The sequence below is a fragment of the Ornithodoros turicata genome, chromosome 10 (genome assembly GCF_037126465.1).
Source record: "Ornithodoros turicata isolate Travis chromosome 10, ASM3712646v1, whole genome shotgun sequence".
Taxonomy (NCBI): domain Eukaryota; kingdom Metazoa; phylum Arthropoda; class Arachnida; order Ixodida; family Argasidae; genus Ornithodoros; species Ornithodoros turicata.
Genome location: NC_088210.1, coordinates 30,114,458 through 30,127,419, shown reverse-complemented (window position 1 = coordinate 30,127,419; position 12,962 = coordinate 30,114,458). Strand labels below are relative to the sequence as shown.

The following is a 12,962-nucleotide window of genomic DNA, read 5'->3' as shown; positions in this document are numbered from 1 at the left end:
TCTTGTAACAGTTTCACAGATTAAACGTTTTCTTAAAACACGTTCAACAGCACGTATACGTATTTAAACGTTTCCGTTCGCATAAACGTACAGCGGCACGTATACACATATGTTTTCTTAGGAGACGTTTAATCGTTTTCTTTCCTCTAAACTCTACAGCTTACTTTCCTTGAAAGACAGTGCAGGGTACCGTTAAAGTGGCATGTTACTTTGTCCCGCTCAATTGTGACAGTCTTATGTTTAATAAACATAGTACAGTCTTCACCCAGAGTCTGACATCCTCAAGAAGCTGCTGAACATATTCGTGAAATCTGTTCCGCAGGGAAGTTTCCAAACCCACAAAATCTGTCTATTGAGCAGCAGCGCACCGGGTACTACGAAGTAGTACCCGGTACCACTCTTCCCGAATAAGTATTCGAACATGAGAGAACTGATGTTCTGAGGCTGGAACAACATAGAAGGGACAATCACATACAAGGCCTCAAGTTGCCTAAGAAGTTAACGATGAAAGATGAAAGTCACTGAAAAGGTTAGCCAGCTGTAGGACTCGAACCCACCGCACCGGTAATTTAGAAGATGTGGGTTCGAGTCCTACAGTTGGCTAACCTTTTCAGTGACTTTCATCTTTCATCGTCAAGTCTTGGAACATTGTGAAGTCATAATCCTGTGGCACATGAGAATGACCACAGCTGCACATTCATTCTAACTTTAAAATGTCCTTTATTATATTTTGTGGTATACCGTAAATATTTTTCTAGCCGCGGGGAATCAGATGTTCCCTCATGAAGATCGCTCCCATTTTGATGCAACCAGGGAGCTGGATGCGTCTGCAATGATGTCTGGACGAATCTTCACGAGTCTCCTCCAACCATCTGTGCCGACGACTTCTGCACCGTAGACGCTGATGAAGCTCAATACCGACGTCTTCAGCTCCGGGACGCTGTACGTGTCGGCCAAGAGCAACAAGTCCGCCGCAGTTTTGACGGAGAGCTTGGACTTCATGTGCTGCGCACAGATAGTCTTCAGGAATGGCAGCTGGTATTTATCAGCTGCCCGCAGAAGTTCTTCCGCCATGCTGTCAATTTCTGGCGCCGTACCAGAATACATGAACGCCAGCATCTGTTCTACCACATCTGGCCTCAGGTCTTCTATGGTCATCTTGTTCTCCAGGCTTTCTTTCGAAGGACTTTCGAGCATAGCCATGAACACCGGCGATCGAGCCGCCAGAATAGCCTTGTGGACGCGATATTCTCTATTATCTACGGAGATTATGAAGTCACTAAATTGTCCGGTCGAAAGCAGGCGTGAGAGATCACCTCTGATGCCGCACTTACTGGTTTTAGCTACGTCATTTCTGTACGTCGTGTGAAGGAGCTCTCCGAGAACGGTCACCCGACACATCACCGTAAGCACGTTGCTAGGCAACAACGACGTGGCCGCACTCAACAACTGTTCCTTATCCATAAACTTGACGAAGCCACAGGTGGGTTGCTGGGCCCGTAACTCTGCTTCGGTGGTCGTCTGCGCAGCGCGGGCTCCGTCGTCTCGCAGCACAGAAAATTCCGCTTTTACCCTGACGGATCGCGTGCTGCAAGAGACGAGCTTCAAGTACAGGCTTACCCAGCCCCTTGCCTCGCAGGTTCCGTTCGGGTAGATCATCATCTTCCAGGACGTGCGCGGATCGTCTGGTTGACAAAACGTGGAACTCACCATGCACCCGTTGTACCCTGACAGATGCGTGTTGAAATCCTTGATGACCCATCTGTGTACGCATGCCGACGTCATCCGCTGCGTAACGGTTACGTCTTCGTATCCAGGCTGGGACATCGTTTCGAAGATACGTTTCCCTTCGGGGTTCGATGTTACGGAACGTCGGCGATGCAGCAGAGCCCGAGGTCGTGACTCGCAGACTACTTCTTCTTCTGCAACGATCTGAGGGAGCGCGAGGTCTCTCGTATAAACGTGTAGCGCATGCTAGACGTGGGAAAATGGATCAAAGAATGGGTAACGATATACTGAAAGAACACCCAAGGTGAACACCAGCAAAAGATAGCAAGAACCCCCGACAGGGATAATGATCGCGCAGAACCCGTTGAACGTGGTACTAAAAACAGGTAATTCCCAAGCAGCACAATGTACCGAAAGTCGAGTGCAATAGGGGTGGACGGTATGTGTCTTATCAATGTTCTTCAGCTTTCGTTCAAGGTCTTCCACCACCCCTATTGCACTCGACTTTCAGTACATTGTGCTGCTTGGGTTCTTTCAACCTTCGACAACCTTGGCACGTTGTCGAAACGTAGTCTCTCGGCAGGTGAGCACAGATTGGGGGGGGGGGGGTAAATTTTTTGGGGGGAATCTTGGCACATTTGCTCTGAAGATAACGCATGTATGGGGGCCTCTCCGTAAATGCTCCAAGGTCATGACCGAGCCTATCAAGACTCAGATGATGATGATGATGATGCCCGAATAGGTCAAAACGTCAAATTTTGTTTTCTTCCGTCGGGGTGTGTACGCGCGCGTGTGTATTATGCATTGCAAAATGCATTGATAAGAATGTGAACATTGTCCTAGTGTTCCAACATAGCAAACTACTATAAGTAAATACAAAGAAGTGTGCAAGTCGCTTTGAGGTCGGTCTTGTGAAGTCGAAGAAGAAGGAGAAAGGGTGGCTTATTCCATATTCCCGTGGTGGTGGAGGGCAAGGGAGTGGGTTAGGGGAGCTGACAGATACTAACAAGTACTTGATCCTGGAATGGGACAGGCCGCAAAGCAGGCACCAGAGTTCGGAACAAGGTTTAAAACAGACGCATCAGAATAAAGCATTAATGCAAACGAACCAAGGTACGGCCTTTTGTTCTTCTGCTTAGGTAAACAGAGCCGCTTCGCCATTAAACAGCAACGACCCTCACTGGGGTATCAAAACAAATAAAAGAGCAGGGTGCCTTCTGCAAAAGCCCATCTCGGTTCCTGCGCATTACACGTACATCAGCACCAGCTGTTTGTTATCTCATTTTCAGAATATCTCCAGGACCAGCAACCAAGCGGCCATTTTCGTTTTGTTTAATTTAGTTGGTCTCCGCAGAAGTGAGCCTGGACGCGTTTCCCACTGCTGGCTCGCTTTTCGCCGGTCGTTGAGTCCTATCGGTTACATTTGTCGGTACTATAGGTTGCAAATGTTTATGAATATTTCGTGAGGATAACGGCTTACGAGTACCTCATGAACTGTCAGGCATTGAGTGTCCGTGGTGAGGCTACAATGAAAGTTCTGGTTTTCTCCTCTGTCGTCTGCTTCCTACTTGTGCTGCTGTCGTCTGCTACAGATGCCGGAGTTCGGGTAAAAAAACATCTTGTATCTGGAATGTAAGTTTTCGTTGATTTTCTTTTTCCGAGAACGTTCCGGTCGTTTTATATTGTGGACGGTGGTTTAGAAACACAACAAACATTCTTACAGGCCAAATGTCTGTTCCTACCGTGATGTGCAGCTGGTGCGTAATCGAAGGCCTTCGACGAAAACTAGAACGACTCTTGTGAAGATTCATAAAGCGGACTGTGCCACGAAGGCGGCCTGGCATGACTGCTTTGATTTTGAACCAAGGTCAGTATTCTGTTCTCATTAATGACAAACTAATTTTGGTAGTTTTTTGTAAACGTGGCAGTGCTCACACCTGTGTTGTGTTCTTTCTCTTGTGGAACATGTAGAACTGTCTACTACAATACACGTAGAGAAGCCTTGGAGCGCAAGTACATCACCGTATATGACTGTTGCGAAGGTTGGACATTAGACGAGAGCAAGACGAATTGCAGTATTGGTACGATTTTGACCCACTACATAGAATTAGCTTCTCGAACGGTTGACAACATCCTTAAAGGAGGCATTTCCTCAGTGAGCTCCGGTATGGGGAAAAGTTCCCTTTAAAGGACAGCGTTATTGAGCGTTCTGCGAGATCTTGCTTGTGCAGGGTATATAGTGACTTTCACAAACTTGTGAACTAAGAAATGGGAAGTGTACGAATCCGTTTATTAAATTTTATTCTTCAAGAATGTGTCTAGTAAACCCGGTTTGATGTCCACAGGAGCGCTTTAGAGAAAACAAAATGTTACATAGTGTTGTCATCGTGTGATTATGATACCGACTATTTTACCGACTACAACTATTTTTGTCACTTTGTCAGTGTCATTCATAGACAGCGCAAAAATTTATTTTACACGAATATGTATATTCGTGACACCAATTCATTCATTTATTTGTCGGTAATTGTACAATAGGTGTCGTGGTCTGATGCTAACTTGATGAAGGCAATATTAACAGATGAAGATGAACAAAGAATGTAGAAAAACTTTCGATAAACAATTAAGCAACAAAATATAAAAACAAAACATGAAAAGTAAACAAGTAGAACAAAAGCATTGCGCCGCCCGGGAATCGAACCCGGGTCGCAAGAATGGGAATCTTGCATGATACCACTACACCAGCGGCGCAGATATACGAATCTCATACAAGATAGTACTTGTAGTATGAAATATCTGCTACCGTTACTGCTAATTCGGTTGATTCGCAACGAAAACCCTTTCAGATGTCGACGAATGTTCCACAGAAAACCACCGGTGCGTCCACAACTGCGTCAATACGCAAGGTTCCTACCGTTGCTCCTGCCGCGCGGAGTACCAGCTCAGCAATGATGGCGTCAACTGCTTCCGTAAGTGTTCGCGCGGTACTTCGAAGGCTTCGAAGCTTCGAAGTTTCAAACTGTTCTACTGTAAATAGCACCGCGTCACGGCTACCCTTATGTACGATATGAATGCTGTATAGGATATTGCAGTTCTGATTGTTTTGTTTTCGTTAAGTTTGTTAAAGTTCTAAACTAGATTCACTCCCACTTTTCAGGAATCGATGTTGCGGTAATTTATGAATGTGGGATTGACAACGGCGGTTGTCAGCATGTATGTCGACGTGATCGGGAAGGACATGTGTGTTCATGTCGTCCTGGATATCATCTTGAAAGTGACGGAAAGTCGTGCACTGGTAAATTTGCTACTGCGTACGAGCAAAACTACCACATTAATCAGCATATGTCGTTCTAGTTTCCAGAGTTGCGCAGAGAAGTTCTGGCAAGAATAACGTAGATCAACCCGGAAGATTAGCGCATTCAGTACAGAAAGAAGGTAAGCAAGCATACTGCAATACCCGGATACTGGGGCCCTTTAAGTAATCGGCCTCGATTACTTTAAATCTCGTCTGTCATTGGTCGTTACGTGAAAAAGGCGTGTCAGAAATGAATGTCACGCGCTGTCAACCAATAGTCGAGCTCTTGATCCTGCAATCTGCAGGATCAAGTGCTCGGCGATTGGTTGAGGGAGCGTTGCATTCACCTCACTTCTTCACGCCTCCTTCACGTAACGACCAATGACAGGCGAGGCACGAAGTAATCGACCCTGATTACTTTGATGAGAATAGGGTACTGTCGTGTTGCGTCTGTTTTCTAGGAGTGTCTGGATATTATATTTAGTCTTACTTCCTGCCATTGCAGTATGTGGTCGTGATCTGTTTGGCACACGTTGCCAGTACGCCTGCAGCGACTGCCGGAATGGGAAGTGTAACAGTGTCTCTGGTTGTCAGTGCCATGCGGGATATAGGGGTGTATTATGCAACGAGACCTGCCTGCAGGTGCGTGGTGTACGGATTAATTTGTTCTATGCTTTGTTCTATACTTTGTCACTGCAACGTTTTGTATGATTGCCATCCAGGGAACGTACGGTATCAACTGCAGGGAACAGTGTCAATGCCAAAATGGCGGAACTTGCCATCATAGGACAGGCAAATGCACCTGCCCACCCGGCTTTCGTGGTAAACTGTGCGAACAAGTAAGCTGTCTCCGTGGTAAGATACGTTTGATTCATGCGCGGTATTATTCCTCGGTGCATATTTTTGCAATCAATTTATGAGTCGTTTCAGGTTTTTATGGCCGTAACTGCGACCAGAAATGTCCGCGGGACTGTCCTCTTGGTCGTTGTAACCGTCGCCACGGTTACTGTGAGTGTCCTTCTGGTAAAACCGGTCTAAGCTGCGATCTCCCCTGCCAGCCTTTCACATACGGTCCAAACTGCCGTAAACCCTGCAAATGCAACACAGGTCAGACCGTCAGGTGTAATGCTAAGGTTAGTGCATAATGACTGATTCTTTGGTGACCATATATGTTGTTTTCTCGTATAATGTAAATGTCATTAACACTTTTCCTGCAGAACGGAAGGTGTCAGTGTAAACCCGGCTTCACCGGACGATTCTGCAACAAAAAGTGCCCCTCGGGAACGTGGGGTATAAAATGTGCACTTCGATGTAACTGTCCGCTGGGTTTGTCCTGTGATCCGTCAAATGGGGATTGCCTCGTGAAATGTTCCTCTGGTCTCGTGACACAGAACTGCAGTGAAGGGAGCGTATACAAAACGAAGAAATATCATAGTATGTGCATATTACCAACACCTCTCATATACTCATATGAATGGCTGTATGATTCGATTTCAGTTTTGGTAACATTATCGATGCAAGAATTATGAAACATATTTTATATATTTATAATATTAAGTATAATTTTTATTTATAATTTATCATAATTTTTCATTTAATATATTTTCGATATTTAAAAAAAAACATTTTGCAGCCCACAACGGATAAACATGAAATAGATAGGGCCTGACTTTTTAGGGTTAAACCCGTATCCGCCCGATATTTACCCCCCGAACGAAATCTGTAAAATTCGGGTTTAACCCGAATCTACCCGAAAACATACGGGTCGCGTGGCACACTCATAAGCGTGCATTAAAATAAAGTTTGATAACATTGCTAAACATTAGTTCCATGTTAAGACAAATTTTTACTAAACAAAAAAAATCACCCGAATACACCCGAATTCCTGACGACAGAATATGCCGTAACGGGATTTAACCCGAATACACACGAATTTTCAAATAAAAAATATCACCCGATATTTACCCCCCGAATTTGGCCAAAAATAAAACCCGAAAAAGTCAGGCCCTAGAAATAGATTGTTGAGCTTTGTTTTACCATGAGGAAGATAGCTTTAAATAAGGACAAAGTCTTTGTGTCTGCATGTTGTCTACAAGCTTCTCGAGCCTTAAAAGCAGACTCAAATTTTAATCATAATTTTGAATGTAAGTTTTAAATTTAATTTAAATTTTAATTTAATATTTAATATTTAGTGGTGCGCTTTGGACACCTTGCTGAACCTCCCTCACAGTCGAAGGCATTTTGCGAATAAAAACTACCGGTATATAACGGCAATAACTTTTAAAGCTCATATAGCACAAATTTGGGGATTAACATTAAAATACTTAGACTAGATTAAAATGCAAAGGCTAAAATACTTGCATGGCATACTTATATGAGGGTATGCTACTAGTCTTCTAAAGTGGTCCGAGTAAACTTTTCATACTGTGCAAAAGGCTACTTAAAATAACACTAAACACTACGTATTCGTCCCATTCATAATGCCAATGCCAAATGATGACGATTCCTCTTTTTTGTTTTTCTTTAGGTTGTCCCACAGGCTTCTACGGCAGGGAGTGTATCCATCGCTGTCTCTGTGAACCAAATGCCCGGTGCGAATCGCTGGGTGGAGCCTGCATATGTGACCCCGGCTGGCGAGGCACTTTCTGCGAACTGCCTTGTCCGCGGGGCTTCTATGGCCTCGGTTGTCAAATGCGTTGTCACTGCCCTCCTGGGGTTGACTGCAATCACGCTACGGGAGTGTGCCTTTGCAAGGGCCGTGATTGTGTGAAAGGTAATCATGTACACAGTTTCTGAAGGCAAACTGATTAAAGTAGCACAGAAGGCATTTTTAACACCCAGTTTTCTTCCTATAAAACTGTTAAGTAGGCCAGTAAGATGCACCATGCGAAGTAATTTACACCACAGAGTCATAATTATCGCGGAAATTGTATTTAAAATACGCCGCAAAAAGCGACCGTGCGCAACAGTGGTGAAGAGCAGTACCAGCCTGTGATCTGCCTGGAACCTCGCGCTGACGCTATAAGGAGAACGCTCGCTGATTGGCCTAGAGAAATGTCGTCTGCTACTCGGCTGTTCGGGGTTCTGATAAAGCCTTTCTCCTTACTCGGTAATGCTTCGGCCGCTCCTTCTATCCCCAATTCTCCGGGAAAACTGGCAAAACAGGTTTACGGCGGCAAAGGGACAATGCGCTGACCCCCACTGACCGGCAAACCAGAACGAGTCTCCTTATGCCGTCATCGGTGATGTGCCATCATACCTCCTCATCCTCGTTATAGCTAGAGTGGCGAGTTAAGGATGAAGGCGCGGAGCTATGTTTATGTGAGTTTTTTTCTGGGAAACAAATTGCACACATCAAAACCTTTCGCGCTATTCGGTATAATGACACACACACTTTCATCAAAAGTCTTAATCTGAAATTTTTTTGGATGGCCCTCTGTACTCCTTTAAGTATGGTGTTTCAGGGCTGCCACTGAAGGAATGTGACAAAAATAAATATGGACCAAGCTGCGATAGTGACTGCCAGTGTATTCGTGGAGCGTGCAATCCGGTAAATGGCAAGTGTACCTGCGACTTGGGCTACACTGGCCCTCTCTGCGATAAGAGTGAGTTAGCAGTTTGGGATTTTGACATATACGTAGTCTCTTCCAGCTGTTCCACTTGTGAAAGCTTTCCATTTCCAGAATGTCCAGAAGGCAGGTACGGAAAAAGCTGTCTCGGTTCTTGCTTTTGCTTGAATGGTGGTACGTGCGACCAGAGGGATGGAACTTGTCTGTGCCCTCCTGGCTTTAAAGGAAATCACTGTCAAGAAGGTGATTGGCACGATGCACTCTGCATGCAGCTTAGGATGCCTGTAGCTACCAAAAAAATTAGGGCTGTACGAATAGTAACTTTAAAATCGGAGCGAATTGTCATAGAATGGAAGCAAATAATACGAAATTACAAAATATGGGGCACGGGAGTACATGTTTCTGCCGTATTTCTGGCGCTTGGGAAACTGTAAATCACAAAAACCATGCAGGTTTAAAGAGAGATGAATATGACTGATCAAGGAACAGTCTGAATTATTGGGCGCGGAAATGCATTGTGGTGTGTTTGACAGTGCCAACAGTTTTGTCCGAAAAATTGGTGAGTCTGCAGTTTTGGAAACCGAATTATCAGTTGGTGATTGTAGAATTCAAGATTTGATTTGGAATTCAAACTGAATACATGTTCATTTGCTTCGATATTCGAATATTCACACAGCCCTACAAAACAGTGTTTATTCTTATTGCACAGGCTTTCTCAGGCAATTTTTTAGGCAACCCGATCGGCAACTCCCCAATCGTCATCACAAAATAAAATTGTCGTTCAATCGGGGTGTTTCTCGAGGCCCTCTACAACTTCCCAATTGACACCTTCGTCCTTAAAACAATATTTTATATATTAGCTAATTGGTCCTAGCTAGTAAATTAATTAGGCACAATGAAAAAAAGATGCTGGCAAATATATGATACAGGGCCGCTGACAACATGCAATTACAGTTTCATTTGTCCCTATCTGTTTTGAAATCCTGGTGCATGTTCGTCGGTACGCCCCGTAGAGTTGCTCCACACTGTTTCCTTTATCAACAACAACAACAACAACAACTTTTTTCGATGGTGATGATTGGGAAGTTTCATGTGTAGAAATGGAATAATGTGTACCCCCACTGGACCGACCTTAGGGCTTGGGTCTTCACTGTTTTCTTTGTCTCGTTAAGTGTCATGTGACTTTCAGTATGCTACAGTCTGCACACAGGGTTCATTTGGACATCAGTGTGCATCATCCTGCCAGTGTGCACACGGCACATGTGACCCGCAAAGTGGGATGTGCAGATGCGATCCTGGATATAGAGGCCCAAACTGTGAAGACAGTAGGTCACCTTTTTTTAATTGCATTAGACTATTTCAATGAAGCAGAGAAGTTCCGAGGAGGCAGTTGCCGTGGGTGCCTTTTCTGGAGGAGCGGCCAGATAAAATGTCCCGGGACTGATAATGTTCCCAATAGAGTGGGAATCGTCACTGTTGAACTCTGAATACTATAATTTTTTTTTTTAATTTCACTTTTCCCACTTGGAATTGTTCTGTAGATCTTTGCAATGTGTATATGCAGCGTAACAAATTACATGGCTATGTGTGTGTGCAGCTAAAAATGGAGAGTACGGATGTAATTTTTTTCTTCTTCTCTCTCTATCGTTGTTGTACAATCTTTTTAAAGGAGCAACGAGGTGACATTTAACGTCGCTTGAAATCATGCCTCATCTGTCCAGCTGTCCACCAGGAATCACCATGCAAAATATTTTAAGAATTAATTTTAAAAAAATTAAAAAATAATTTTAAAATTAATTAAAAACAATTTACAAAAAACAGTCTGAGAAAGCAGCTGTGGATGGCCCTTGTAGTCCCCATTTAAGGCACTGCTTCTCTGCACTGGAGTGCAGTTAATATGCGATATTTTTTTTTGTGCCACTAAACACCAAATCATCATCATTGTCAACATATGACACACATTAGTTAACATTGTGAATCTAGTAGGCAGCTGTACACATTAAGGAACATAGCAATAACTGACCTTTTGATACAGCCTGCTCCCTGGGCACGTATGGGCCTGGATGCAGGTACCAGTGCAGATGCCACAATGGAGGGGGATGTGATTCTGTAACTGGACACTGCAAGTGTTCACCTGGCTATTTTGGCCCAACATGTTCTCTGTGTAAGTTCCAAGTTATTTTTACAGTCCAGTCCAGCTTTGGCACCGTTTGCATTTTGTTTACACTGTCAAGCACAGTTTTAAAGCTGCATGCACGGGTGTAATGCATCTGATTTCTTGACCATTCTAAGGAAACAAATGAATGTCGTCGCAGTTCCCCCTGAAGACGGCCCAGGACACATACTAACCCCCGTGTCTTCTCTCCATCTGTCTGCCGCTCAAAGCCACAGTTGCTTTGCGGTGCTAACGCAGAATTTAAAAATAAAAATCTCAAAGGGAACTCTTCAGTGTGAGAAATGGGGACTTTGTAGAATGCGCAAAAGCATGCGGTGTTCAGAGGCTTATTTCAGTCTCCCACATGCTGTATATCAGACTGACCCCTAACCTATTTCAGCGTTGCACACTTCCACACGCTTTCCTCAGTTGACTGTATGCAATGTGGAGCTAACCCCTAGCTTATTCCTACCTGGCATGACTTCTGTCTTTTCTTAGTCTACACTCCATATCAGACTAGCTTCAACCTACTCCTACCTTAAACAACTTCTAAGAGTTTTGACTGAACAAGCTCAGTCACCTTGCTATTCGATTGCAAACTTGCATGGTCTAAACAGTGTTGCATGCAACATCTCTAATTTTCACATTTCTGTACATGCTTTTTGTGTTTTAAACGTAGCAGCAACAAGATTTTCCGCAGCATCTTTCACACGTTCTCTTATTTGTAGCATGCCCAGATGGCACATACGGAGAATACTGCCAGCACCACTGTGCATGCCAAAATGGAGGCAGCTGTGATCACGCCACTGGTAAATGTAGCTGCGCTCCTGGATTTCAGGGTCAACTTTGTGATAAAGGTATAACAATTAGGCTACGCTTGTACGTATTGTGACAAGTTAATTTTGCAGTCTTATGTTTATGTTTTGTGTTTACTTTCACATCTAGTGTGCCCGGACGGCTGGTACGGGAAGAGCTGCTCGCAGCAGTGTGAATGTGGAGTCTACACCTGCCATCCTGTGACTGGAAGATGTCGGTGCCCTCCAGGCCGTCAAGGGGATCGCTGTGAAAACGGTAATTTGTGTTCGTTTTAAAGCTTAAATGCAGCGTTGCCAAGCAGAGTCAACATGATGCTGCAGCGAGCAAGAAAAGAGGCACAGCGGTGGTACGCCGAGAGAAAAATGGTACTGTAAGGCCAATTTTGAACTGCTTCTCTTCAGTTTGCTGCAAAAAGCCTTGATATCAACAAAAAACACTGCAAACATTGGTAGTTCCAAAAAAGGGGAGAGAACAAAGCACAGCAGACGACACGGACAAGCGTTGTCTGCTGTGTTCTGTGCTCTCCCTTTTTTTTGGAATACTATGGACCCATACCAACACGCCCGTCTTTCAACTCTCAAATTTTGGCAGATTACGCAAGCATTGACTCTATGTGAACTTGGTCAGCAAAGTCCAGCCATTTCTTTTTGACCCAGCTTGAAAACTCTGCCTCAGTGTTTCTAGAGCCGTATGTCCTAACTCTGACGAAGTGTCGTATCCTTCTTGCCTTCAGAATGTCGTGCCGCAAGTTATGGTCCTGAATGCAAGTTCTCTTGTGAGTGCTCGACCAATGCAAGATGCGATGAAGTAACTGGGCAGTGCATCTGCTTCACTGGTTGGACAGGACCCAAGTGCACAGGGAAGGATGACAGTGCTGACTCCTTATCTCCTTAACGGAATAAGTGCTGTGAGAGCACACTAGTTTTTCCACCGTGGGAGAAAAAGGTGTGAGAGCTGCACATAAATGTCCACGGTGGAGATAATGCTTATCTTCTAAACATTTCTTGGTCCTTCTGCAGCTGTATGGAAATTGAAATGACTGCAACTCTAACCTATCTTATAATAAGCTAGACTTTTTGGTTAATACTCTGATTGAACAGTACAGAAAAAATACAGTAGAGGAGCTGTCAAATAGAAGATCAGCAACGTGACTTCAAAGGAATACTACGACTGGCTTATCAGGTCTTCAGAAACATTATCGTGAATATACCTTCCAACGTACTTAAACTTGCTAGTATCACAGGAATTTCTCTTCATGGCTGCCATGACTGATCAAGAACCTGAGCAAGGCAATTTGGATCTGTTGTTACAGGCTGTTATGCGTGCAGGAACAGACACACAAGTGTACGTTCTCGTACAATAAAGTACTCTCGAGGTACTACACAGAGTATGGTAGTGT

The 12,962-nt window shown here is 44.2% G+C and overlaps 2 protein-coding genes and 1 non-coding gene across 5 annotated transcripts; 1 reads left to right on the top strand and 2 right to left on the bottom strand.

The window, feature by feature from the left end:
- Window positions 1-780: 780 nt before the first annotated feature.
- Window positions 781-1,827, bottom strand: LOC135369780 (speckle-type POZ protein-like). Its single transcript, XM_064603299.1, has one exon. It carries the CDS (start codon window positions 1,825-1,827, stop codon window positions 781-783), a length of 1,047 nt encoding a protein of 348 aa, XP_064459369.1.
- A 1,302-nt stretch (window positions 1,828-3,129) lies between these two features.
- LOC135369821 (multiple epidermal growth factor-like domains protein 6) lies at window positions 3,130-12,940 on the top strand. 3 transcript variants are annotated; one of them, XM_064603364.1, is made up of 18 exons: window positions 3,137-3,360; window positions 3,452-3,595; window positions 3,700-3,809; window positions 4,575-4,697; window positions 4,886-5,023; window positions 5,083-5,163; window positions 5,529-5,665; window positions 5,746-5,878; window positions 5,954-6,156; window positions 6,241-6,457; window positions 7,551-7,796; window positions 8,488-8,628; window positions 8,707-8,835; window positions 9,792-9,917; window positions 10,628-10,756; window positions 11,476-11,604; window positions 11,693-11,818; window positions 12,297-12,940. In XM_064603364.1, exons 1-18 carry the CDS (start codon window positions 3,218-3,220, stop codon window positions 12,455-12,457), a joined length of 2,616 nt encoding a protein of 871 aa, XP_064459434.1. In that variant the 5' UTR covers window positions 3,137-3,217; the 3' UTR covers window positions 12,458-12,940. The 3 variants fall into 3 exon arrangements, 2 of the variants coding, with proteins under 2 accessions (XP_064459433.1, XP_064459434.1); XM_064603363.1 differs by having other exon boundaries at window positions 3,136-3,360; window positions 8,488-8,835; XR_010415131.1 differs by lacking the exons at window positions 11,476-11,604; window positions 11,693-11,818; window positions 12,297-12,940 and having other exon boundaries at window positions 3,130-3,360; window positions 8,488-8,835; window positions 9,782-9,917; window positions 10,628-10,731.
- On the bottom strand, window positions 4,409-4,479 carry Trnag-ccc (transfer RNA glycine (anticodon CCC)). The gene has a single exon. It is a non-coding gene; the product is annotated as a tRNA-Gly (tRNA).
- Window positions 12,941-12,962: the final 22 nt, after the last annotated feature.

What these genes read in the sequence shown, in the direction of transcription:
- LOC135369821 (XM_064603363.1), top strand. Translation starts at nt 3,218, where the DNA reads ATGAACTGTCAGGCATTGAGTGTCCGTGGTGAGGCTACAATGAAAGTT. An exon ending in AAACATCTTGTATCTGGAAT is followed by an intron (nt 3,361 to 3,451) that starts GTAAGTTTTCGT and finishes ACATTCTTACAG; the next exon opens with GCCAAATGTCTGTTCCTACC. An exon ending in CAAGACGAATTGCAGTATTG is followed by an intron (nt 3,810 to 4,574) that starts GTACGATTTTGA and finishes AAACCCTTTCAG; the next exon opens with ATGTCGACGAATGTTCCACA.
- LOC135369780 (XM_064603299.1), bottom strand. Translation starts at nt 1,827, where the DNA reads ATGTCCCAGCCTGGATACGAAGACGTAACCGTTACGCAGCGGATGACG.